This window comes from Aethalodelphis obliquidens, unplaced genomic scaffold, assembly GCF_003676395.1.
Source record: "Aethalodelphis obliquidens isolate GAN/ISIS:26980383/991018 unplaced genomic scaffold, ASM367639v1 scaffold10, whole genome shotgun sequence".
NCBI classification, from domain to species: domain Eukaryota; kingdom Metazoa; phylum Chordata; class Mammalia; order Artiodactyla; family Delphinidae; genus Aethalodelphis; species Aethalodelphis obliquidens.
The window spans coordinates 633,284-658,907 of NW_020837954.1; the positions used below are offsets into that span (position 1 = coordinate 633,284).

General features: G+C 54.2%; 3 protein-coding genes across 6 annotated transcripts; 1 reads left to right on the forward strand and 2 right to left on the reverse strand.

Moving 5' to 3' along the window:
- Nucleotides 1–771: 771 nt before the first annotated feature.
- PSMB5 (proteasome 20S subunit beta 5) lies at nucleotides 772–6,646 on the reverse strand. 2 transcript variants are annotated; one of them, XM_027110801.1, is made up of 3 exons: nucleotides 6,095–6,646; nucleotides 5,055–5,361; nucleotides 772–1,279 (listed from the first exon to the last, which is right to left on the reverse strand). In XM_027110801.1, the coding sequence occupies exons 1-3, from the start codon at nucleotides 6,317–6,319 to the stop codon at nucleotides 993–995; spliced, it is 819 nt and encodes a 272-aa protein (XP_026966602.1). In that variant the 5' UTR covers nucleotides 6,320–6,646; the 3' UTR covers nucleotides 772–992. The 2 variants fall into 2 exon arrangements, with proteins under 2 accessions (XP_026966602.1, XP_026966603.1); XM_027110802.1 differs by lacking the exon at nucleotides 772–1,279 and adding an exon at nucleotides 1,288–1,592 and having other exon boundaries at nucleotides 6,095–6,492.
- A 3,694-nt stretch (nucleotides 6,647–10,340) lies between these two features.
- PSMB11 (proteasome subunit beta 11) lies at nucleotides 10,341–11,537 on the forward strand. The gene has a single exon (XM_027111738.1). The coding sequence runs from the start codon at nucleotides 10,460–10,462 to the stop codon at nucleotides 11,333–11,335; it is 876 nt and encodes a 291-aa protein (XP_026967539.1). The 5' UTR covers nucleotides 10,341–10,459; the 3' UTR covers nucleotides 11,336–11,537.
- A 3,367-nt stretch (nucleotides 11,538–14,904) lies between these two features.
- CDH24 (cadherin 24) lies at nucleotides 14,905–25,374 on the reverse strand. 3 transcript variants are annotated; one of them, XM_027110809.1, is made up of 13 exons: nucleotides 25,244–25,374; nucleotides 23,390–23,693; nucleotides 22,915–23,209; nucleotides 22,604–22,723; nucleotides 22,360–22,527; nucleotides 22,002–22,189; nucleotides 21,401–21,654; nucleotides 20,124–20,260; nucleotides 17,653–17,774; nucleotides 17,459–17,570; nucleotides 16,847–17,095; nucleotides 15,305–16,321; nucleotides 14,905–15,214 (listed from the first exon to the last, which is right to left on the reverse strand). In XM_027110809.1, exons 2-12 carry the CDS (start codon nucleotides 23,588–23,590, stop codon nucleotides 15,822–15,824), a joined length of 2,346 nt encoding a protein of 781 aa, XP_026966610.1. In that variant the 5' UTR covers nucleotides 23,591–23,693; nucleotides 25,244–25,374; the 3' UTR covers nucleotides 14,905–15,214; nucleotides 15,305–15,821. The 3 variants fall into 3 exon arrangements, with proteins under 3 accessions (XP_026966610.1, XP_026966608.1, XP_026966609.1); XM_027110807.1 differs by having other exon boundaries at nucleotides 14,937–15,214; nucleotides 15,305–16,396; nucleotides 25,244–25,356; XM_027110808.1 differs by lacking the exon at nucleotides 25,244–25,374 and having other exon boundaries at nucleotides 14,937–15,214; nucleotides 15,305–16,396; nucleotides 23,390–25,170.
- Nucleotides 25,375–25,624: the final 250 nt, after the last annotated feature.

Consider the following 25,624-nt stretch of genomic DNA (forward strand, 5'->3'; position numbering starts at 1 on the left):
CCTCACCAACCACTTTCTTCCTTCTTGCCAACTAATACAAATCAGTGTTTATGCCCTCCTCTCCCATTTCTTAAGTTTCTCCCATCAACCTCCTCTATCTCCCCTACGTCCTATGTCTTGTCTTTAACAGAAGGCCTTGCCATCTGCTGCCACCATAGCTTGGGAAGCCCCTCAGCGCTGGGTGTGATAAATCAGCCATCTCTGCTCTCAGCAGGGCCTCTTCCCCACCCACACGTTCCAGTGAAAATTCTGTGCCGCTTCCTGCCCAGGAGACTATAAGTCCACCATCATCTCCTTCTGTCTCCCACACTGGCACACACTGGAGGGCCAGGACAGGGATCACCAGGCTGGTGGTCACTACTGCTTTCACACACACCTCTGTCCTCTCTTTTCCCAGGGTCAAAGGCTTCCCTTCCCAACTGGCTCACCCTCTTCACCTTTCTGCTCTCCATGTAGCATCAGCCTCCCCTCCCCCACCACAGGAGGAGAGCTTTTTTCCTCCGAGCTCGGCCTGGTACAGCCCTGTGCATCTTTCCACCTCATCAACTTTTCATCTCTTTGCAAACAGAATCAGGAAGTCTCTCCCTCCTCCCTCCCTCTCCTTCTCCTTTGTTATTAGCTTCATGAGTGGGGACGTTAATATATTCACTAGACGATGTCTTCACACCACTGTTTCCTGTAATTACAGTCACTTCCCTCCCACTGTCCCGGCTTATTTGACTGTAAAGTGCTTGGAGGAGGGACAGTGTGGAGAAAAGACACAATACAGGCTGAGATCGAGTAGTGTAATGTTAACATCCAAGAAAGTAAAACAAATAATTACCTCTGCAGTAGCTCATTAACAACGGGTAACACATGGAGGTCAATGCACCAGAGATTAAAAAAAAATGATGGATACAATCAGGGACCCCTCCACTAGAGGATGGGGAGCTGTACCCATATTACCAACAACAGTCACTCCAAGCAAGGCAAGCAGCCACATCTGCCCTCCTTCAGGGGGTAGATCCACTATATTTGTCATGTAGATCAGCTACATTGTTACTGGAGACTCGGATCCAGCCATCCTCCCGGACATGGTAGAGGTTGACGGAACCTCCTGAGTAGGCATCTCTGTAGGTGGCTTGGTAGATGGCGCGACGGGCCAGATCATAGGCCTCTTCCACCTCCAGGTCATAGGAGTAACCCCTATCCATGACCCCATAAGCATACACAGAGCCAGAACCTACAGAGAAGGTGGCCCCCGAGATCCGGTTTCCTTCACTGTCCACGTAGTAGAGGCCTGGAAAGAGAGATGAGGTTAGTAAGAAAAAAATGATCACCGCTTTTGACATCTGATTCATCCTCCAAGGCAACAGTTCTCCATTCTTGTTGAAAACCAGGGGAGACCAACAGAAATACAAGAAAATAGCACTTCTATAAAATTACTTAAAAAAAAGGTGAAGAAAGCAAATTAAATTTTAAGACTTCAAGATTCTACACATACCATCCCATCTTACCTCACATTCCAGTAACTGCCTTGTCTGTCTTCTCTGTACAACCAAAAAGCAAGTATAATTCAAATGACTTAGGTTTCAAGCACAGAACTTCAGGCACTGTGAGACAATCCTGGGATTTCCCTGGCGGTCCAGTGGTTAAGACTCTGCACTTCCAACGCAGGGGGTGCAGGTACGATCCCTGGTTGGTGAACTAGGATCCCACAGGCTGTGCAGCCAAAAAATGAAGGAAAAAAAACCCAAAAAGACAATCCTAACCCTCAGGGTTTAGACTATCTGGAGTGCAAGGCATACGTCACACAGTAGGAGAATAAAGCCTATAATTTTAAATCATATTGTAAAGACCCGCACTGTCCAGTATGGTAGCCACTAGCCACATGTGACTACTAAGCATTTGAAATGAAGCTAGTACCACATGCTAGCTAGTACCACATCATAATAATATTTTGGATCTACTGGGTTAAATAAAATATATTATTACAATTAATTTTCCTTTTTATTTTAAAAAATGTGGCTACTATAACATTTAAAATTACATGTATGGCTCACACTATATTTCTATTGGACAGTGCTGGTACAGTGGTAGGCCAGGTCAATCGCCTATTTTTTTATTTTAATTTTTTAAATTAATTTCTTTTTTTTTTGGCTGCGCTGAGCGGCTTGTGGGCTCTTAGTTCCCCAAGCCCGGGCCCTTGGCAGTGAAAGCGCACAGTCCTAACCACCAGACTGCCAGGGAATTCCCCCAACCACCATTTTTATAAAGTTTTATTGGAACATAGCCACAGCCATTTGTGTATATATTGTCTATGACTACTTTTTTGCTAAAACAATGGAGCTATGTAGTTGAGACAAAGATCATATAGCCTACAAGCCTAGAATATTTACTTATATTTGGCCCTTTATGAAAAAGTTAGCCAACCTCTGGTATAGACAAAAGTTTAGACAAAGATGTAGTAAAATTCTTATCATTTCCATCTGCCCACTGGGCCTCTCCAGCTGGATGCCTTTGTCACCAAATTCATATTTAAATTTCCTGTCCTCAAATACTTTTAGTGGTTCTCCATTACCTACCAAACTCATCCGTCTTCTGCCCCACCAATCCTGCTGTATTTTCAAATTCTGTCAATGCATCACTAATATTTTTCCTATTTCAGTGGTTCTCAACACTCACTATGCATCAGAATCCTCTAAGGAAGTTTTTTTTTTTTTTTTGCCACAACAAGTGTCTTGCAGGATCTTAGTTTCTGGATCAGGGATCAAACCCAGGGCCCCAGCTGTGAAAGTGCTAAGTCCTAGCCAATGGACCACCAGGGAATTCCCAGGAAGTTTTTAAAAAAGATGCCTAGGACTTACCCCAGGTATTCTTTTTCAATTCGTCTGGGTGGGGGACAAGCATTGGTCTAGATTCTTAAGTTCTTCAGGTGATTATGATACAAGCCAGGTTGGAAAGCACTGCCCTTATCAGTTTTCAGGTTCCAATGGTTCTAACATGAAGCCCCTCCTCAAGTCCCATTGCCACTACCTTGCCTAGCAGCTCACCATCTGGTTCCAATTGCTTCACAATTAGACTAGACTTTAGTTCCAATTAAATTAGATGTCCAGTTACTTCCCCCAAAATCTCATGCTTCTTCCCTGTCTTCTTTTGTTCATTGTTTCCTTTCTCTCATTTTCACATCCAGGAAAATGAGTCCGCCTCAATTCCTCCCATCAGAAGCAATCCCCCCACCCCCCAAATTCCTTCAACATTTTATTGGTTCTCTTTAAAGTGGCATTCATCTCATTCAGCCTTGCATTAAGTAATCTGTGACCCTTTCTCAGTCAGCTTGAGGCCAGGGGCTGACTCATCCTGAATGGGACAGCTTGTCAGGAAGGCTTCTTGAGGTGGTACAATTTAGGTTATGCTATGACTTCCTGGGTTTTCCTTGCTAGCCAGTTTCTGTACTCTCTTACATTGTTTTCCACCACCTGGGACCAATCCAATAGCTAAGGGTTCAAAACAACATTTCTGAAATGCTACCCTAGACCACACAAGATGTATGGAACTGTTCTTTCACACTTTTCAAAGAGAAAAGTGTTTCAATTTCCAAAGTAACAAACTGAGCTCCTCTATCACATGCACTTTTAAATCTCTCCTCATTTATCCTCTATTTCTTTTTTTCTTTTTTTTTTGCGGTAGGCGGGCCTCTCACTGTTGTGGCCTCTCCTGTTGCGGAGCACAGGCTCCGGATGCGCAGGGTCAGCGGCCATGGCTCACGGGCCCAGCCGCTCTGCGGCATGTGGGATCTTCCCAGACCGGGGCACGAACCTGTGTCCCCTGCATCGGCAGGTGGACTCAACCACCGCGCCACCAGGGAAGCCCATTTCATCCTCTATTGAGTAATGAACTAATATTCTCCAAAGCAAATGAAAAAGTGGTGGGTATCCTACAGTTGTTCAAAAGAGGAAAACTAGGCATTTAGAAAGCAGGTAAATGAGGGAATTCCCTGGTGGTCCAGTGGTTAGGACTCAGTGCTTTCACTGGTCAGGAATCCCTGACAGTTCAATTTCTAGTCAAGGAATCCCGCAAGCCGTGCAGTCAAAAAAAAAAAAAAAAAAAGAGTGGGGGGCAGGTAAATGAATAAAGCAAAACCAATAGGAGGAAAGAGTAACTATTTTCAAGCACCAAAGGGGAAAATTAAACAGAAAGTGACTAGCTGTATCCCAGCTTGACTAAAGGGACAGTCACAATTGGCTGAAAAAGAACTGATATCAGATACAAGACTGAATTTCCTGGCAAAGTTTTTATATACCACAAGGAAAAATAGGCTAAGGAATTTCTTTTCAGAGATGACAACAGGACCTAGGTGATTATATCAAGCAAAGAAAGGAGATGAGCCCCAAAGGGCCCCCCTTCTAGGCCAAAGACTCTCTTCAGGAAAAAAGGGAAGAGAAATGACTAACTTTTGAGTAGGTACTTAGTTTCGCTGTCCAATATGGAAGGCACCAGCGACACGTGGCTGTGAGCACCTGAAATGGGGCTAATGACACATGCCGAAATGATAAGCTATTTTGGATTAAGAGAACTGTTAAAATTAATTTCACCCATTTCTTTTCACTTTTTAAATACATCCATTAGAAAATGTAAAATTACATGTGCGGCTCACATTGTATTTCTATCAGATGGCACTGACTAGAGTTTTTATGTCTATTAGCCAATTTAATTCTTAAATACAACTCTTTGCAGGTCTTATCATTTTACAGGAGAGGCCAGAAGGAAACACATTATGTGTCAGACACTACATGCTTTACATGTATTACCTCATGGAACCTATGTAACAGATGATGAAACAGTCTGAGAAAATAAGCAACCTGCCCAAGGTCACATGGGTGGTCAATGACACAGCTGATCTGCTTCCCTGCCCCTTCCTGCACTACAGCCCTTCCTTGAACAAACAGACGAAAGGACTGAGAACTAACCAACACATCCCCAGCACTGACATAAGCTCTTCCATTCATCTGTTCATCCAACCCCTCTTCTCTGTAGTGCCAGCCCAAGAATCACATGGTTGCAGCTTAACTCACCAGGGCCTCTCTTATCCCAGCCACAGATCATGGTGCCCATGGACAGCCCCATGCCTTTATACTGATACACCATGTTGGCAAGCAGCTTGGAGGCAGCTGCTACTGAGATGCGTTCCTTGTTTCGAAGCTCATAGATTCGACACTGCCGAGCCAACAGCCGCTCCCAAAAGCTGCAATCCGCTGCACCCCCAGCCATGGTACCCAGCAGGTAGGGGTTGATCTCTATCACCTTCTTTACTGTCTGGGAGGCAATGTAGGCACCTGCTGTGGCCCGGGAGTCTGCTGCAACAATGACTCCATGGCGAAACTGTTAAGATCAGAGGAAACAAAAAACAGGCCACATGAGACCACAAAAACATCATCTTTGACATTTCTTTATGCATCAGTGCAAACCCAGAACATCTCTGTCTCTGCCGTTTTATACTTCACAACATACTTTCCCTCATATTAATGTCACTAGAGCTTCACATCAGTCCCTTGACATGGGATTACCTTCAGTATTACCTTCACTTGATGACTGAGGAATGAGATCGAATGACTTACCCTAGATCATACAGCCAGTTATTGCAAAGCTGGGCCAAGAATCCCAATTGTCTGGTTCCTAGTACAGTGCTTCCTCCCACCAACCTTCCTCCTCAAACCATAACGTTTCGGTAACCCTGGCCTATCGGGGCTTCTCAGTTTCTAAAACCTTTGGTGGTTACAACAGCCTTCCCTCTGCCAGTGTTCACTGCTGCTGCGGCCTTTCCTGGACAGGAGCACCCTGGGGTCGCTTAGGTATCAACCCAAGCGGCCTCGGGCTCCTTCTCCCACTTACCACACGCCCCGCCCTTCCAGCCCCATCGCCCCCGACTCCGGCCAGAGCGAGAACCGAGGCCTCTCGGGGCAGTGACACAGCAAAACCGCCGGGGTTGGGGTGAGAGGTCCGAGCCTCCGTCTGGGTTTCGTGGCCGCGACCACCGCGGGTTCCGGACCAGCTGGGAGGTCGGGAAGGGCGCGGGCGCGCGTAACTGAGCCCGGCGCGACGGCTGGATCCGCACCTTGAAGGCCAGGGTGGTAGTTCCATGAAGCATTTCGATTCTCGGCTCCTCTGGGACACCCCAGCTGGGCGCGACCAGGCTCAGCCCATCGCTGGGACTCCCTGGACCCAGGTCCAGCAGATCCGCACGACCCCCGAGCCCGAAAAACCCGCGCCGGTTCACGGGTAGCGGCCTCTCCAACACGCTGGCCAGCGCCATGTCTAGTAAGGGCAAAGGGAACTGCATGCCAGAACGCCTAGCAAAGAGCGGCCGGGCAACGCCTCGTCGTCACAGCTTCACTCCCTATTAAATCTATCCCAGGGAGCAACCATTTTAACTCCTGGCAACCACGCCTCCAAACACAAGAGCCAGACGCGAGTAATTATTTTCACTGAGGAGGAAAAAATAAATGGCTTCACTCCCCTTAAATTACAAAGAGATGTGGCTGCCATCTTGACTTTGGTCACGTAAACAACACGGGATTAGATTAACCTCAAATTCATAGGAAGCAATCGCAAACGTCCAGGTTGAGGGACGGAAGTGGGGCCGGCCATCTTTCAGAAGGGCGTGACTGGATGAAAACCTGTTCTAAACCGGTAGCGGTAAATCAGCCCCGCCCCGCCCCGCCCGGTGTCCTAGCAACACTTACATCACTACTGCTTCAGCAGTCTGTTAACGCGACTGAAGTTGCCATTTTGTGTAAGGGCACTCTCTAATACTGGGTAAAATAATGATCTACGCTGAGGCCATTTTCCTATGAAGTTAGTAAAACCACAGTAGTTTGTGCTAAAAAGCGCAACAAAATAAGAGCGCTATACCGCTTGTTGTTTGATAACATCAATCGCCACGCTACCCACGTTCTCTAACAGTAACCAGTTTTTAAGATTCAGCATTGTCTTTACTCCCACCCTCTGGTGGAAATTCTACTGAGTAATGAATTGACCAAAAGGCAGGTAGAAGAATAAAGAAGGAAAAGCAAAGGGCCCAGTTAATCCACAGACTGGGTTCGCAATTCAGCTCCTGAATAACTGAGTCAATAGTAATTTACCATTTCAGAGCCCGGAGGAGAGTTGAGGCTCCATAAAGATGTACAAAGAGGTTTTCTGACTTAAGCTAGCTAAGACAAGCTCTTGTTCAGGAATGTGCTATATTTCATTGTTTCTTCCTCTCTTCACCCACCTTCATTTTTCAGCCCTTTTGGGAACCATAACAAGCAAGGAAGTGGGCAAGTGTATGAAATGTTGCCTCCTGCTTTATGGTTCTATGAAGACAGCATCTGCCCTTCCTTGTTGGATTCCAGCAGCAACATCCATCAATATCTAAATTCCTGGGCTTCCCTGGTGGCGCAGTGGTTGAGAATCCGCCTGCCAATGCAGGGGACACGAGTTCGATCCCTGGTCCGGGAAGATCCCACATGCCGTGGAGCAGCTGAGCACATGCACCACAACTACTGAGGCTGTGCTCTAGAGCCCGTGAGCCACAACTACTGAGCCTGCGTGCTGCAACTACTGAAGCACGTGCCTAGAGCCTGTGCTCCGCAACAAGAGAAGCCACCACAATGAGAAGCCTGTGCACCACAACGAAGGGTAGCCCCCGCTCACCGCAACTAGAGAAAGCCTGTGTGCAGCAACGAACACTCAACACAGCCAAAAATAAATTTATTTTAAAAAATACATATATATATATCTAAATTCCTCTTTGCTCTAATGTCCAACTCAGCCCCTCCTCCTCCCAACAGACTCTGAGAGTGTTGTATTTTTAATGCTGAAATTTGGCAACTCTTTCCAAACCCAACCATCAGAATGTAATGAAGCAGAAGATCTTTCTGTGGCTCTCACACTTGGATGGTGTGGAAAATGCAGAGTGCCTCTGTTTACTGAGCATGTATTATTTTGCATTCACTCCTGCAATGCAACTAATCCTCCTGACTTCTCTCAGTGGTTCTTTCCCTCTGCCACTAATGCTGTCTGCTTCTCTTAAGGCACTTTCACATTTTACCTGGTTATAAATATACATTTATCTCCCACTGGATTGTGAGCTTTTAAAGACAGGCATTTCTCGGGAATTCCCTGGCGGTCCAGTGGTTAGGACTCCACACTTTCAGCGCCAGGGCCTCAGGTTCAATCCCTGGTCAGGGAACTAAGATCCCACAAGCTGCACGGCATGGCCAAAAAAACCCAACAACTGTAAAGACAGGCATTTCTCTACTATTTATCTCTGTGCCCGCTGTGTGCTTAATACACGTTTGCAAAATGAACACATGAAAGAATGACAATAATGTTCTTCCAGTCACAGAGGCTTGAAGCCCTGGCTCATCTTGACAACTCCCCTTCCTTTACTCCACGTCCACTAGGTTGCCAAGTCCTGTTCATTCTCCCTCTACAGTGCTTCTCACATTCTTTTTCATTGCAACTGATACCGCCTTTGGCTTCTTATCTCCTCACTCCTGAATTACTCAAATATTCTCCTGATTTTTCTGGGTACAAACTATATCTCTAATTTATTCTGCGCAGCACCAGATTGATTTTCCTGAAACATCTTGATCTTATCATTTGCCTGCTTAAAAATGGTCTGTAAGGTTCAGCTCCTCAGCATGCATTCAAGGCCTTCCATAATCTGTTCCCAATTTACCTTACATTAGTTCTCTGCTCCAAGGTCCCACTCAGGGAGACCTCAAAGTGGAGAGGTACAAATGATCAGTGCTGCTGTTGGTGGGAATATAAATTGGTGCAGTCACTATGGAGAATAGTATGGAGGTTCCTCAAAATAAAAATTAAAAATAGAACTACCATATGACCTAGTAATCCCATGTCTGGGTATTTATCCAAAGGAAATGAAATCATTATCTCGTAGAGATAGCTGCACCCCAATGTTCATTGCAGCATTATTCACAACTGCCAAGACATGGAAACAATATCCATCATCAATGGATGAACGCATAAAGTGTTATATATGTGGTGGAACATTATTCAGCCATAAAAAAGAAGGAAATCCTGCCATCTGTGACAACTTGGATGAAACCTGAGGGCATTATTGCTAAGTGCAAGAAGTCAGATGGAGAAAAACAAATACTGTATGATCTTACTTATATGTAGAGTCTAACAAAGCCAAACTTTTAGAAACAGATAGTAGATTGGTGGTTGCCAGAGGCTCAGGGTTGGAGAAAATGAGATGTTGGTCAAAAGTGTACAAACTTCCAGTCATAAGAGGAATAAGTTCTGGGAATCTAATGTACAGCATGGCAACTATAGCTAACAATACTCTTGTATACTTGAAAGTTGCCAAGAGAGTAGATCTTAAATGTTCTTATCATAATAACAACAAAAATGGTAATCAAGTAAGGTGAAGGATTTAACTTACCTTATGGTGTAAACATTTTGCAATACACAGACACACACACACAGGTATCAAATCATCATATTGTACACCTTAAACTTACGCAATGCTATACGTCCATTGTATCTCAATAAAGCAGGGGTTGGGGGAAGAAAGCAATGATAAGTGCTGTAGTTCAGAGGTGAGAGAGTTTGGTATAGATTGGGGTGAGGTTGGGGGTCCAGGAAGGCTTTGCCAAGGAGGTCTGGATCATTTCCTTAAATATCACTTAGATCCCCTTTCTTCTCAAACTCACAGTCTCTCCTCTCTCGCCCCGGATCTGGGAAGTATTTTCAGAATAGGTGGTACTTAAGCCAGACTTGGAAAGATAGGATTCAAAAAGATGAAGGGGAGGTGGGAGATGTGTTAGGAATTGCGTGAAAAGAGGTTGTGGTGGATGGATTAGGATTGGACCACAGTGGGCCTTAAATGCCAGCCTAGGGTGGACAACAGGAAAGCCCGGCATCCCAACCACTAGGCCACCAGGGAACGCCCATGGCAATCTCTTCTGACTGTGCCATTGCACTGAGTTGTCTCCACCTTTCCCTAGGCTGGCAGCCCTTTCAGGGCAGGGGCAGGGCCTTATTTATCTTTGTGCGCCCAGTGCCCTCCATAGGAAAACCCAGAGGAACCCAGCTCTGCTCCTTCCACTGGTGCTCCCTTTCCTTTTCAGTTTCCCAGCCACCACCCAACTCCAGGTGCTCAGAGGATGACAGACAGGAGACTCCTTGCATGATGCTCGGGTGTGTCATGGGCAGCGTCTCCCCAGCGCTGGAGACTCTACTGGCCTCGCTCTGTCTCCCCTCAGCAGTCCTCTGAGGGAGAGGGCGCTGCTCCATCAGCCAATCCCAAAGCCTGGTTTGGGGTTAGGGAGAAGGGAAGCCACGGATCACACGCCTTCCCAGCTGGTTCTGGCCGCAGCCCAGCTCCTCCTTGCTCTCTCTCTTCCTCCGCCTGACCCAGCTCACAAATCCCTGCTTTGTTCCTTCCAACCTTCGCTGGACCCCAGGGATGGCTCTGCAGGAGGTGTGCAAGTGGCAGGCCCCCGACACCCAAGAAGCCTCACCTCACCTGCCTCAGGCTGGTGGCTGGGCTGTGCCCCAGGGCTGGGACCCTCAAACCTTCCTGCGAATCCATGGCCCCAGGCTGGCCCATGGTACCACGACCCTGGCTTTCCGCTTCCGTCATGGAGTCATCGCTGCGGCTGACACGCGGTCCTCCTGTGGTGACTACGTGGCCTGTCCAGCCTCACGCAAGGTCATCCCTGTGCATCAGCACCTCCTGGGCACCACCTCTGGCACCTCGGCCGACTGCGCCACATGGTACCGGGTGCTACAGCGGGAGCTGCGGCTGCGGGCACTGAGGGAGGGTCAGCTGCCCAGCGTGGCCGGCGCCGCCAGACTCTTATCAGTCATGATGTCGCGCTATCGGGGGCTGGATCTGTGCGTGGCCACTGCCCTGTGCGGCTGGGACCGTTCCGGCCCTGCCCTCTTCTACGTCTACAGCGACGGCACCTGCCTACAGGGGGACATCTTCTCGGTGGGCTCTGGATCTCCCTATGCCTATGGTGTGCTAGATGGCGGCTACCACTATGACATGAGCACCCAGGAAGCCTATGCCCTGGCCCGCCGTGCTGTGGCCCATGCCACCCACCGTGATGCCTACTCGGGGGGCTCCGTGGACCTCTTCCACGTGCGGGAGAGTGGATGGGAATATGTGTCCCGCAACGATGCCTGGGTGCTGTACTCGGAACTGCGGAAGCTCCCGGGGCCGGGGCCAGAGCAGGAACGGGAGGAGGAGGCCACCCCAGACAGAGCCGGTGAAGGCGGAGAACCGTCTGTGGCACCAGCCCCGGGGGACTCGAGGATGCCCGCAGAGGTGCTGTGAGCAGCAGCAGGACCTGGGGGCCCAGCCCCGGGAGTGGGTGGCAGATGGGGCCGCAGTGGGGGCAGACTCATGGCGTCTGGCTCCTGTTCTCGTGGGTTGCCGGCTTCATTTGTTGCAAGTCTCCATGCCTTTCTCCTCCCGGAGCCATTGAGGCTCTCTCCGACATGTTCCTGTTGGCGCCCAATAGATTGATCCAGCCTCCTTCTCAGCACCGAGTCCTCTTTCAGCAAGTACTTATTGCGCACCGGCTGCACGCCAGATGCTGTGCTAGGTGCTAGACCCTCTTTTCTTGCCATCCTCCTTTCTGCTTTTTCCCCTCCTATCCCCAGTCTCTCTTCCTCTCGTTTTAGTCCTTAGCTCAGCTTCAGAGTCTTCGCCACTTTCTCACCTTGGTGAGTGGAGATGGCTGGAGGAGAATGAAGTGGGGAGAGTAGCCCAGCAGGCCCAGGCTGGCAGAGGAGACAGTGCAGCATGTACACCTGGGGGTGGCGATGGGCTTCCCACATCTGTTTTTCTTCTCTGCCCCCCTCCCCGACCTGATCCGAATGACCATGATGCAAACCCCTTTCCTGAACGCAGTTTTCATGATAACTCTTTGAGGTAAAAATGATCCTCACCTGACAGAAGAGGAAACAGGTTCAAAGGGTTATGTGACTTGCCCTAGGTCACACATTCAGTGCAGAGATGATGCTGTGGTGCAGGCCTTCCGCTCCAGGGCTGTGGTCCTTCAGCTCAGTTTCTCTCCCAGGGCCTCTTCCTGCCAGGCGTCTGGGGAGTGACGTGGGGAAGAGAGCAGCTGGGCCGTGCCCCTGCCTGGTGGCCAGGGAATGAGGAACCCAGAGGAGCCCGAGGGCCTGGAGGGCTGAGCCCCCTCTACCCCAGCTTGTCAGGACCTGAGCCATCGCCCCAGGCACCTCCCCCGTCCCTTGCACTCTGGCTGCCAGGCATGTCATGGCCGTTGCCCAACTTCTCCTCCTGCTGTCCCTTTGCCTTCTCTCCAGCCTCTCTTTCCAGTAGCTCCCTCTGGGCATGAAGAAAAGAGAGAAGCGTCTGTGCTAGTGGGAACTGCTGGGTTAGCACATCCTTTCCCACCCCTCTGTCCCCTTGCCGCTCCCTTGTAAGCCCTGACTTGGCGATGCAGGCTGACAGCTCCAGGAGGGATGCCTCCCCACCCTCCCCTCCCCAGGCCAAGTGAGGGAGGAAAGCACGGTCAGCCTAGGAGGTGGCACCTGAAGATTCCTGAATCTTCTTTCTCTATCCCACTCCTACAGCTTCCAGTCCCAAGATGAACAATACCTTTCCTCCCTCCTGGACACCCCTCCTCCCAGCCTCCAGCCCAATCGTGAGCCCCAAGCCTGCACCTCAGGCTAAGAATTCCTCCAGGCAGGAGCTGGCCAGACAGAGGAGCCCCAGCAGACTCTGGCTTTCAGGGGATGATGGGAGAGGAGGGAAGAAAGCTGAGGGAGTCCCAGGAGGGAAAGCAGTAGGGGAGAGGGGGGGGAAATGGTCAGGGGAAGGGGGGCCGCAGAAAGGTGCCCAGTACAGGAAGACTAGGCTTTGAGCCAGGGTCCGGGAATCTGGCTGGTGGCCTCCATAGCAATTCTTCATCCCTCACCCACTCCTCAGCCTCAGGGGAGGAGGTGCAGGACACTGGCAATGATCACTAGAGGTCAAGGACCCCAGGCCAGCTTGGTCCTGGAGGAACACAGGAGGAAGGGCAGCTTTTGCCCAGGGTTCAAGTGTTTGATTGACGCAGACATAAGAGGGGGCACCTCCACATGCAGAGGTGAGTGTGGGTCTGTGACCTGTTGTATGTGAGTGATCCGGGATAGGCGATGCATGTGCAGTTCCTATGGGCAGAGACAGGAAACAGGCTGGAAGTTATCAGGGAGAAAGACGGGCCTTATCACTTCTTTTGGGGAAAAGAGGTCCAGAGTGGGGTGGGGCAGGGCTCACCCCACTGGTTCGATACTTCTGCATCCTCCCACCCCTGTCCTGAAGCCCCAGGGGTGAGAAAAGGCGGGGATGGAGCAGCGGGCTAGCTTGGGGTTGCCACTTGAGCCCAGCCCAAGGCTCCCTGAGAACCACATGCAGCTCACCCCCTGGAACACTCTGTGCCCCTCCTCTTCCCATTAATCAGGGAAGGAGGATTAAACCCAGATAGGGAGGGCATAACAGGGGGGGAGCCCCACTCTTCTTGCGTCTCCTCCCATCACCTCTCCCTTTCTCTCTCTCTTTTCCTTCCATGGTTCTGCCCTTCTTCCCTCCCTTTGACGGATTCTGTGTTTCCAATGGTGAGGTATTTAAGACCAGAGATAAGCCTGAGGGTCTAGCTGAAAAGCCTGTTTCCCTACATTGTTGTTTTCCTTGAAGCTTAATGAGTTGGGGAGGACCTCAGGAGGGTGTTAAGGAGGGCCGGGAGAGGAGGCAAAGGCCTGCATCCCACTTCAATGCGCCCCTCCTCGGCCCACGAGTCAATTCCTCCTTCTCTCCACTTACTCCTGGAGGCTTGATGCAGACATCAGGGGAGACCAAAGGTGTGGATCTAGCTCTGAACGGGAAGAGTTGTCCTTGTGGCTCCCTGCTTGGAGTGCTGCCTCCTAATCGTCTCCCTCAGGGGCGGACAGTCTGCTCTCACACAGGCCTTCAGGCAGGCAGGGGCCCGGTTCCAGCCTTCAGCAGAGTCAATGACAATGCCAGCATCGGAGCAGGGTCCTTGTTCTCCCACCGCCTGGTTGCCCTAACCAAATGGCGTGGAAGGTACAAGAAGGCATCTTCCCATTAGAGCAGCCATCCCTGATTATCTGCACTCCGCACTTGGAGGGGAAGGTCACAAGGACCTATCGTGACCCATCTACTTGAGTCCCCAGGAGCCCTGCCTGGAGTTACGAGGCATGGGTGTTAATTCTGGTTGCCGGGTGGACCCCTTGTCTGCTTAGGGAGTGCACGGTGAGAGATGCTGGCCACCCGCTGGGCTCCCACCCCAGTTGACTTTGATTCAGCCCTTCGAACAGCCCGCCTCCCTGGTCCCTCTCCCTCTTCTTTGTGCCCACAAAGAGTAAGACCAGAGACTGGGAAGAATAAAAGGTGGGGCAGCAGGCCCCAGGTCCACTGTGACTGTGCCACCTCGCCCTGGCCCACCCTTTCTCCAACTGGGACCACAGGCCCCAGGAGGCACTGGCTTACCCCCTCTGCTCTTCCCCACCCATACTTATTCCTAGTCTAGAGCTCCTCTTCCTCTCTTCTTAGTCTTTTATAGCTCCCCCTTTTCTCCACTTTCTCCTTCCCACTTTCCCCTCTGGCCAATCTCCACATCTTAATTTCCTTGGACAGTTTGAGACCAACAGAGAACCCAGAGGTTGTGGGGGTAGAGGTACATGTCATTACCTCTTTCGTCCCTGTATGGTGTCAACCCAAAGCCTCCTCTATTAAGGGGACTTGAAGCGACTGTCCCCCAAAGGAGAAAGGAGAAGGGGTCGAGGGGGTGGGCTTAGGCCTCTCCTCCAGCCCTTTGGCACAGTGACGCTCTTACAGACACCTGAGTGCAGAAAGGAAAGCAGGACTCCAGCTTTACAAAATAAAGTGTTTGTTTATTATGAAATTAGAGATGGAGGCCCCTCCCCTTCCTCCCTCTTCCCCTTCCCCAGCTGCCTCCCTCTTTCCTTCCCATCCCTCCCCCTGGGGCCTGGGAAGCACACAAGACAATGCCCAGAGCTAGGATGCCCAGGGCCGGCTGACAGCTGGGCAGAGCTCCAGGGAGGCGGCCACGTTGGGGGCTGGAGCTCTTGCCCCGGGAGGTGAGCTGGCTCCCTCTCTCTGCTGGAGGCCAGTGGAGCCAGGATGAGGCCATGAGTGATGGATGGAACCATGCGGGCAGGTCTGCAACGACAGGAGAGCCCGAGTGAGAGGTGGGGCGTGAGGGAGGGCTTTGGGCCACCCCTGTGTTCCACGTAGTCTAGGGACACTGACCTGGGGCAGAACATCCCCTGCAGGAGGGTGGGCAGCAGTGGCTGGAAGTTTCTCTTGTTTCTGGGATGGACAACGGAAGAAACCAAAAAGGCAGTCACAGGGACCCACAGAGAATGCGGGCAGACGTGGGCAGGAGACAGACAGAGAGCGTGTGTGCGGGCACGGGCGACAGACAGAGCCATGAGTGACAGATTTAGAATGGGGGAGACCAAAACAGAGCCACAAGAAAGTGGAATCACAGTGAGAGAACGGAAAGATTCAGAGTCTGAGCCGCACAACGCAGATCCAGACAGGGAGAGTGTCAGAGACAGAGACAGAGATCCCTGGAGAGAGACGAACAGACGACTCAGGACGAGGGAGGTAAGGAGGAGGTTGCCCTGGGGAAGTGGGGAGGAGGGACACGGGGATCGGGGAGGCCTGGGGACCCCTGGGCTGCTGCCGCCTGCCTGGACCCCGGGGGCTCACTCAGAGGGCCTGTGCAGCCGCCACGCCCTGGCGGGCAGGGCCAGGCCGGCTCTCAGGGGGCCGGGGGCTCCTTGGCCCCGTAGAGCTCGGCCAGGGTGTGGAAGAGCGGCCCCCAGTCGTCCAGCGGCTCAGCGGGGCCCGGGGCGCCGCCGATCTCGCTGCCGGAGCCCAGGGAGCTGAGGGAGCCGCAGGAGGATCCCCGGCCCTCGTAGCCGTACACCTGCACCGAGTCGTAGGGTGGGACGCTGGGGTCGTCGTCCGCCCCGCGCAGTCGCAGCGCCAGCAGCTGCGCCACGTCGGCGGGGCCGGGGGGCCGGGGCTGGCGCGGCGTCCTGGCCCAGGGCAGCACATCTCGGCGTGCGGTCGGGCCGGGAGCCAGCGGGGCGGCCCCGTCGGGGTTTTGCAGGGCGCTGATGTCGAAGGCCTCTGTGTCCTCCTCGCCGCCGCCCTCGTCGTCGTAGGTGATGATGTTCTCACGCACGTCCTCCTCCTCCAGCACCATCAGGGCTTCCTGCTTCTGGCGTCGCAGGGCCACGAAGAGCACCACCAGGGCTGGGGGAGAGGCGCACACGGGCCGCTGAGCCGGCAGGGCCAGGCGTGGGGCAGCCTGGTTCCAATCAGAACGGCCTAGGGGTGGCAAGCCCTGGGTTTGACATCTGGCAAAGCTCGTTTGAATCCTGACTTCAACCCTTTACTCGCTGTGTGACCATGGAAAGCTGCTTAACTTCCCTGAACGTCTTTCGCCCTTAGATTGCTTGTGTGGAAAAGAGGGAAAACATATTTACCCCTCAGGGTTGTTGAAAGGATGAAATACCAAGCGCTGTGCCCAGCTCCACACGGGGCCCAGAGTCAGGGCTCAATAAACAGTTTTCATGGCTCATGACTCTCATTAGATTGACAGGCCAGGGATATGAGGCCAGAGCTTTTGTCTCGGATGCAGGAGGCAGTGGGAGAATCCAGGCATGAGGGTTCCTTCGAGACCTAGGATGGATTTCCCTATGTCCAGTGTCCTCGTTCCTCTCCACACACCCTGCAGGCCTGGACCCCACATTTATGTCCCACTGTGGCCTGACTCACCAAGCAGGGTGCCCACACAGGTGATGATGGCGAGCAGGGCCCCGGTGCTGAGCCCAGCAGGTGAGAGCTGAGCCTCGGGCCGGCAGGAGGCCACGGAGCCATCGGGCCGGCAGCGGCACACGCTGACAGTTACTGTGGCGGTGCTTCTCAGTGCCGGCTGCCCCCAGTCCCACAGTTCTATGGGGACCAGGTAGGGGGCCTGGCGGGGCGGGGCGGGGCGAGAGGGCAGCAGCAGGCTGGCAGAGCCATCTGTGGGAGAGGAAGGTGTTGGGTCACCTCCTGGGACACGTTCCCAATAAGGTCGTTGCAGCCCACGGAGACAGCTTTCTGTGGGGAAGGTTTGCAAAGAGCAAAACCACATCCACCCTGTGTTGGTTTTTTTTTTGCCCCACTGCGCGCGCGGCTTGCAGGATCTCAGTTCCCCAACCAGGGATTGAACCCAGGCAGGCCACGGCAGTGAAAGCCCAGAATCCTAACCACTAGGCCACCAGGGAACTCCCCAAACCACATCCACCTTCTGTTGGGTGGAGGGCCCAGGTAGGCAGGCAGGGCTGAGGGTGGTAGAGGAGAGGAGGGAAGCAGGCACGGGCACGGTTGTAGGAGGCTACCCACCTCGGTTGTCCCGTACAGTGAAGTTGGCATCGGGGTCTAGAGGACCTTGAAGGGAGATACGGCTATTGTTGCCGACTTCATCTCTGTCCAGGGCCCTGAGGACCTGAATCAGCTGGGAGGAAGAAAAGAAGCCTTGTAGGAGTGGGCAGCTGGAGAGGTCTTGAGTTCCCAGCCCCTCTGCCTCAGCGGCTCACCTGGCCGGGGGCTGCAGATTCACACACAAAGGTGTCGTAGGGCTCCGCCAGCTGGGGAGCGTTGTCATTCTCATCCAGGGTCTGGATGGCCACTTGCACCCGGGAGGCCTGTGCGGAGCTGTCTGAAGCCAGAAACACAAACACGTACACCCCATGCAAGCACACACATCACAGTTACACACAACACACGGGGTGTGTGGGCACGGATGCCACACGCAGCACATAGCGTGCATGTGGGATACATGAGATGACGCATGCAATATGCAAGTAGCAAACAATGTTGCGAAATGAATGGAACAAGCGCATACAACAGCCATGTGGTACCCGAGATGTGTGCAATACATATACCATATACACTCAACAGGAGTGTAGCACCCATAACATACATATACAAGAACCCACATGCAGGGTACACGTGCCATAAAGGAAAGGTAGACAGAGGATGCATACCGGATGCACACAGACAGTAGCCATGAAACATACAAACACATTCATACCGTCCATTTGATGTACACTCAGTGTTTTAAAACAAATGCAACATACATGAAGTGAATGTTCGATACATTACAGTGAATGTAGTATCACGACCCCCAAGATGCAGAGAATGCGTTTTCATGCACAAAACCGGTGGACACACACACACACACACACACACACACACCATCAGAGGTCTGGGAGGTTGTGGTGTAGCAGTGAGTATCACTTAGAGTTGACCTTGGGGAGGGAGGAGCTACGTGATACTCAGGGGCAGAGCCAGGCCACCCTGGGTACCACAGCCAGACACAGGCCCCCTCGTCATTGGGTGGCTCCCACCATTACCCTGCCTTGCTTCTCACTGCCCGTGGCATCCAAGAGAAAATGGAAATTATGCATCCCTGCCTGCCCCAGTGTTCACCTCCTCTAGGCTAAACCTCATAGTTCCTTTAGTCTTTTCCCCGAGTTGAGGGAGAGCTGGCTGGCTTTTGGGAAGGTGCTGAGCTGACAGCCTGGGCAGAGGAGCAGACTGCCTGGTTAAAGGGTCTGGGATACCCTGAGATGGGACGGGGCTGGGGCCCATTCCTTCGCTGCAGTTAAGGCCCAGGGCCTGCTAGTCAATACCGGGGTGCAGGATTTGGCAGGAGATGAGAAGACACTGAGGGGAATACACACACACACACACACACACACACACACACACACACGCAGGGCTACGTATACACAGGCAGCCACAGACACGCTACATATACCACAAATACACACAGGGACGTTCACACAGACAGACACGCATGCACTGCCCCAGAGCTGCACGGTCATAAACATAAACCTATCTACATACAATTCGACACGTATGAGAGGCAGTATGGCAGAGGAGACAACAGCTGAGATTCTGCAGCCTGACTGGGACTGAGGCCCCACCACTTAATGTCTGTGTGACCTTGGGAAGTTACTTAACTTCTCTTTGCCCGAGTTTCCTCCCTTTAAAATGGGGGAAAAAATCGTACCTTCTTCATAAAGTTGTGGTGATGATTAAATGAAGTAACCCACATTTGGTACTTAGAACAGTGTCCGATACACAATAAATAGTAAATTATTACTATCTGTCCACAAACACATGCACAAAACAATATATACAAACAGCTACTTGTATCTATCACTATATACATCCAATTACACATATGCACAAATAATATAAATACAATTCTATACACTCAACTACGTACACATATATGCAGCTATAGACGTATACTCACAAACATGGGTATGTATGTATATGTACTTTCCACACGTGTGGAATCATACACATGTAAGTACACACCCACGTGTACACACACACAGAGCTCTTCACGGACATGTACAAGTACGTATGCACACAGTGACAACTTCCCTAAACAGGACACAGACGGCAAACGTAGGAGACCCTGAGGCATAAGCAGGCGTGGTGAGGAGAGGTTCATAGAAGGGAGGGAGGTCTAAGGCTGAACCACACTACTGGTGACCGGTGACTGACATGGGCAGTGCATGGAGTTGGTCCCTCTCCCTACCCTTGAGGGCTCCTGGCAGGGCTTCCCAGAGAGGGGCTCCTGGCACCACCTCCCCACCCTGGCCCCGGTCAGCTCCCAGAGGAGGGGCCCAGCCCCTCCCTGATGCCCCTTCAGCCTGAAGCAGAGAGTGGGCCAGGCAGGGTCTCACAGGGTGCGGGAAGCTATTCAAGGTTAGATTTATTTCCGGGTTGGGGAAAGTCAGGTATGGGAGCCAACTGAAACTGAGGGGAAATGCTCAGGCAGACCCACTGTGCCCAGCCCAGGCAGGAGACCAGAAGGCCTGCCTGGTGGTGATGATGCAGGCTGGGGACCCAGTGGCTATACGCTGGGTGAGGGTGTGATGGCACTAGCCGCCCTCCCCCACCCCCATACGTCCATGCCCAGGGACGGCCCCTCTGCTGGGAGGCTGCTGCCTCCTCCCGGTTCTCCCAGGGGCCCAGGACTCCTCACCGACTTCTGTGGCCAGCACTGTGAGGTTGTGCCAGACACGAGCCTCGCGGTCCAGGGGCACTGCCGTGCGGATGGTACCATCTTCAGGCTCGATGGAGAAGCAGTGCTCTGGGTCCGTGTCGGGGAGGATGGAGTATCTGGGGAGATGGAGTGGGGCTGGGGGCTGATCTGCGGCAGGGCCAGAGCTTGCAGCTACCCCTCCCTCCCTCTGTTCACCTTGCTGGGCCTCATGGCTCAGCTGGGCAGAGGGCCTGAGCTGGCCAGAGACGCGCACCCAGAGCCATAGTTCACGTTAGGGTCCCCTCAAAAGACAAATATCCCCGGGGAGTCATCAACATTAAACACCTGTCCTAACATGCCGGGGACTGGGTTTCATGGGCGTGCAGGGAGAGAGACAGAGGTGACGTCGGGTAAACACTGCCTGTCTTTCCGACTTCTGGGGCTCTGCTCTGGGGACCAGGGACCCAAGTTCTAGCCCTGCTCTGTCTCAGGCCAGCTGTGTGACCTTGGGCAAATCTTTTAACCTGTTTCCTCAACTACAAAATGGGAATGACTCCCTCAGTGCTATGACAGGGATGCTGGCTGGGGCGGTGGAAAGAGTGGGTCTTCTTGGGGCCGACAAGTCCGGATTTGAATCCCAGCACTGCTACTTACTGACTGTGTGACCTTGGGCAAATTACTCAACCTCTCAGGGCCAGGCCTCTAAAGCAGGGGTCCCCAAACCCCGGGCTGCGGACCAGTACTGGTCCATGGCCTGTTAGGAACACCGCTCGCGTTACCGCCTGAACCACTCCCAACGCCCCCCCCAACCCCCCTCCGTCCGTGGAAAAATTACGTTGCACAAAACCGGTCCCTGCTGCCGAGAAGGTCGGGGACCGCAGCTCTAAAGCAACCGGAGCTGAGACGGTTACTACCCTTATCTACTATCCGACTCTCACAGGTTGTTGGAGAAGGAAATGTTATCAAGCGGGTAAAATGTGAAGCGCTGAGCGAGCGGTCAATAGCCGTGGCCATCGACTGATCCGTCGCACTCATCAGATGAGGTTCCATCTGCTCGCACTGCCACCGGGAGGCGCTACTATCATCCACCCAGAGGGATGGGTGGAGAGTGTGGGAGGGGTCAGCAAGGTCCTCCAGCCCTGCCCTGGCCCCAGGCCTGCAGTGAGGGAGACTTCTGCCAGGAGGTGAGCGTGATTTGCAGTAAAGGGGGCACATCCTCGGGCGGGAATAGCATGCTGCTGGGCCCTGGCCCTGAGCCCGCCTGCACCCCAGCTCACCTGATCGGGCTGGCCTGGGAGTCCAGGTCAGCAGCTGACACCTGGCCCACCAGGGTCCCGGGAGACTTGTTCTCGGGGACTGCCAAGATGTAGGCAGCCTGGGTGAAAGCGGGTGGTTCTGGAGCATCCTGCACAGCCACGCGCACTGAGGCCACGTCCTTGAAGGGCCCTCGCCGCAGGTAGGCTGGGTCGATGAGCGTGTTGGTCGCCTCCACACGGAAGGAGTAGGAGCGACGGGTCTCGAAGTCTAGGGGCTGTGGTGAGGGGGACGGAGTGACTGAGGCAGGGGGGAACCCGAGAGGTGGGCACCAGAGGGGCAGTGGCCTCGGTGGTCGGGGTGGGGTGGGGCGCGGGTTACTCGGTCAGAACTCTAGGTCTGCCCCCAGTTCCGTCACAGACTTGCTCTGTGCAAAGTCCTGAGCCAGTCACTCCCCCGTTCTGGCCCTTAGGCCCTCATCTGAAAGACGAGGAGATGACCGTAATCTCTAAGCTCCAACACAGGGATCCCGACCGAGCCTGTTCTAGCCCTGTTAGAAGCGTGTCCCATGGGGCAGGAGGCAAGTGTGAGTGGGTCCGCAGCGCTAGCAGACAGGAGGCTAACCTTGCGGACAGTGAGGAGGCCGTCTCGACCCCGGGCGTCTGTGCTGATGCTGAAGGCCTCGGACCCCTCCCCATCCAGGATGCTGTATGCCATGAGGGCGTTGTCCCCCAGGTCTGGGTCCTGGGCCCGCAGCCGGCCCACCAGGGTGCCCGGCCCAGCGGTCTCCACCACGGAGAACTGGTACAGGCCTTGGAGTGGATGGAGGGAGACGTTCTGAGAGAGGTCCCCGGTCCTCCTCCCTCCCCCAGCACATCCTTCTCCCAGGCCTGGCTGGGGGAGGGGTGGGGGAGGCTTCTCCCGAGGCTGTAGGGCTGGGGGGCGGTCAAAGGGCGGCTCAGGCGGGGCACTTGTCCCTTACTCTGAGGGAACTTGGGGGGGTTGTCGTTGACATCGCTGAGGGTGACCGTCACCGTAGTGCTGCCCGACAGCCCCCCCATGTGGCCGCCCATGTCCTTGGCCTGAATCACCACCAAGAACTCCTCCTGTGTCTCGCGGTCCATGTTGGGGATGGCGGTCCGCACCACTCCTAGGGGGAGAGACGACGAGTCAGGGGGTGCCTGTCCCCACGGCTGCCCTACCCGCCTCCCAAGCTCTATCCTCACCAGTCTGGGGGTCCACAGAGAAGAAAGGCAGTCCATCCAGCACAGTGTACACCAGCTTGGCGCTGTTCCCGTAGCTGGGGTCATCGGCATCGTGAGCGGTCACCTGGATCACTGATGTCCCTGTGGGGGACCCCGGCACTCCGCTCAGCCGGGGCAGAGCCAAGTGGGGAAGAAGGGTAGATGGGCGGGACCCAGACATGAGCGGGGCTGAATTGCAGGAGGTGCGTTCTGGGGCGGAAAGCGGTCGGGGAAGGAGAGGTGAGGGCACTCTAGGAGATGGGATCCGGGATGTCCGGACCTGGGGTACTCACCGACATTGGACATCTCGGGTACTGTGGCGTGGTAGGGCCCAAGGGGAAAGATGGGTGGATTGTCGTTGATGTCTTGCACCTTGATAATGAACTCCGATGGGGGCTCCAGGGGTCGGTTGGAGGCTCGGTCCACAGCTTGGGCCAGTAGAACGTACTGTGCCTTCTCCTCCCGGTCCAGGCTCTTGGTGACATGGATATTGCCTGTGGCCTCGTCAATCACAAATACAGTGCCTGCCCCCTCTCCGGTCAGCAGGTACTTGGTGCGGCCCTCACCCCTGTCCACATCTGAGTGCAGCTGTAGGGATCGGGGAAACATGGCAGCGGGTTCCAAGCATAGGGACAGAAAGTTAGAGTCTAAATCTAGGATTGAGTGGAGTGTTGGGTGTCCTGAGGGACCAAGGTCATTGCAGAAGTGAGGAAGTTGCGGGGCAGGGCCTTGAGGGTTAGGGTAGACATGGGAGGGGTGGATCCCTACCTTGCCAATAAGGACAGGCTCTGGTCCGGCATATTCCTCAATGACAAAGAACTGGTTCCACACCCAGCTCCGTCGGGTCCGAAGCAGTGCTGGTCCTGGGGCCCCCCGGGACCCTGCCCAAGCCTGGGCTGGGGCTGCCAGGCGCCCCATGCAGCTCCAGCCACCCAGCCAGGTCAGCAGGAGCCTCACCAGGCCCCACATGTTTGGGCTCAGCCAGGGCTCTGTTCACTGCTCCCGGGTGCTGAGGCATGAGCTGGCTGGGGCAGAGGGGCAGATGCTTCGGGGCTGCCCCATGGATCCACACCTGCAGGATGCACAGCTGTTTACGGTTAAGGAAACCCTTAAACTCTTAAACCTCCCCAAAGTTAGATGCGGAAGATCACACCTCCAAGGAACCAGACGCCCCACTGCCCAGAACCCAGACTAAGACAGAGAGCAGACAGTCTGATCTTTCCCTCCACCCAGGCTCTGCCCGTATCCACCTCCAGCCCTCCAAGCTGATAAATCTCCGGCCACTCAACTCTGAGTAGAGAAGCTTGGGAAGAAGATAGGAGAGGGGATGCTGGGAGGGCTTGGAACCCCAAACTGGCCCCTCTGCTCCCAGGGTGGGCATGCAGCTTGGGGCTGGAGGAGATGGGGGCTACCAGGGAAAGGGCTTAAAATCCAGGGATTGGGATTCATGGAGGTGGGGTCTCAGGGCGCCTAGGTCAGGCTGAGATGACAAGCAGGGCAGCCTCAGACAGGGTTGAGAGCCTGTGAAAGTCTGTCCTCCACAGGCACTCCGCCTCTCCAGAACCTGCCCCCGGCACACAGCTAGCTGAAGTCCTTGAAGGGGGACTGGGCTCCCAGGGCAGAGTGGGGGGCCAGAGCTGAAAGAAGAGGGGTGGTAGAGGCCGAAGACTGGGGAGGGGGAGCAGAGGCAGACCCAGAGGCTAGAGACACAGCGTGATTAAGGGTGAGACCAAGACTCAGGGACTGTCAGACAGAGACAGAGACAGAATGGCAGCAAGAGACAGGAGGAAAGAGATCAAAGGAGGTAGCCTGGGCGCCTGAAAGGCAGAGAGGAGTCATGGGTACCAGGATTGAGAATGGGTGGAAGAGGGGGCAGAGGGGCTTTCAGTACGTGTGATGACCAGGAAGGGGCAGCTTTAGCTGCCGGGGTTAGACCAGGCCGCCCCGGTGCGGAACTTCATTCTGGGAGAAGGGGCAGCCAGGAGGGGCTGTGGGAAGGAAGCTAGAGGACCCTTCCCACCACTGTCTCCTCCCTCTCCTCCAACGGGCACCCCTCAGGTGGCTGTGGCTGCGCCCCTCCTCCCCTAGAGCAGACATACACCTGACAGTCCTCTCCTTCCCGAGGGAAGAGGGAAGCCGGGGCCAGAGAGGGAGGCGGGACGGAGAGAAGGAAGGCGATAGAGGACTGGGAAACAGGATAGCGGGAAGGGAAGGGAAGAGGAGAGCAGAGGGAAGGAACGGGGAAGGAAAGGAAAGCGGGAAAAAGAAAAGACAGGAGAGGAGAGAAAGGTGGAGGAAGAAAAAGGCAAAGAGGAAGAGATGGAGCAAGACAGGGCAAGAGGGAGAGAGAAGGGTTGGGGAGCCAGGGAAGGGGCAGAAAAGGCAAACAGGCAGAGAGAAGGCAGGATGAAGAGAAATCGAGGGAGAGGAAGATGGGAAAAAGAGGGAGAGAGAGGTGCGAGGGAAGAAGGGAAAGCGGTAGAGCGCGGGAGAAGGGAGCCGGCAGTGTGCTCCCAGTCGCGGAGCGCACCGTTCACCGCTCTGAAGACACCCGCAGGCTGCGGGCCCCCTGCTGCCCCTCCGAGGATTCCCAACCGCGGGCTCCAGGGCAGGCGCCCTTACCTGGCAGTGCCAAGGGGCCCAGCCCGGTGGGGAGCGCCCCCGCCCGCCCCCGTCGCCGGGTCCCGGGGGCGCAGCCCCGAGCCGATCGGAGCGGGCGCCGCGGCTCCGCTGCAGGTCTGAGCAGCCCCGGCTAGAACAAGGGAGCGAGACGGAGAGGGCGGGGGAAGGAGGCTCCGCCTGCGGAGGAGCGAGGCGCCTCCGCGCCGCGCGGGAGGGCCCAGCCTCCGACCCTCCCCGGCCAGCCCTGGCCGCGCAGCGGGGGGCGGGGGCGGTGCCTGCTGCCCGCCCCCTCGGCGCTGCCGGGCGCATACAGATGCGGTGCCCCTCCCGGGCCGGGCCCGCAGCGCCTGGAGGGGCACTCGGGCGGGAGGGCTTCCAGGC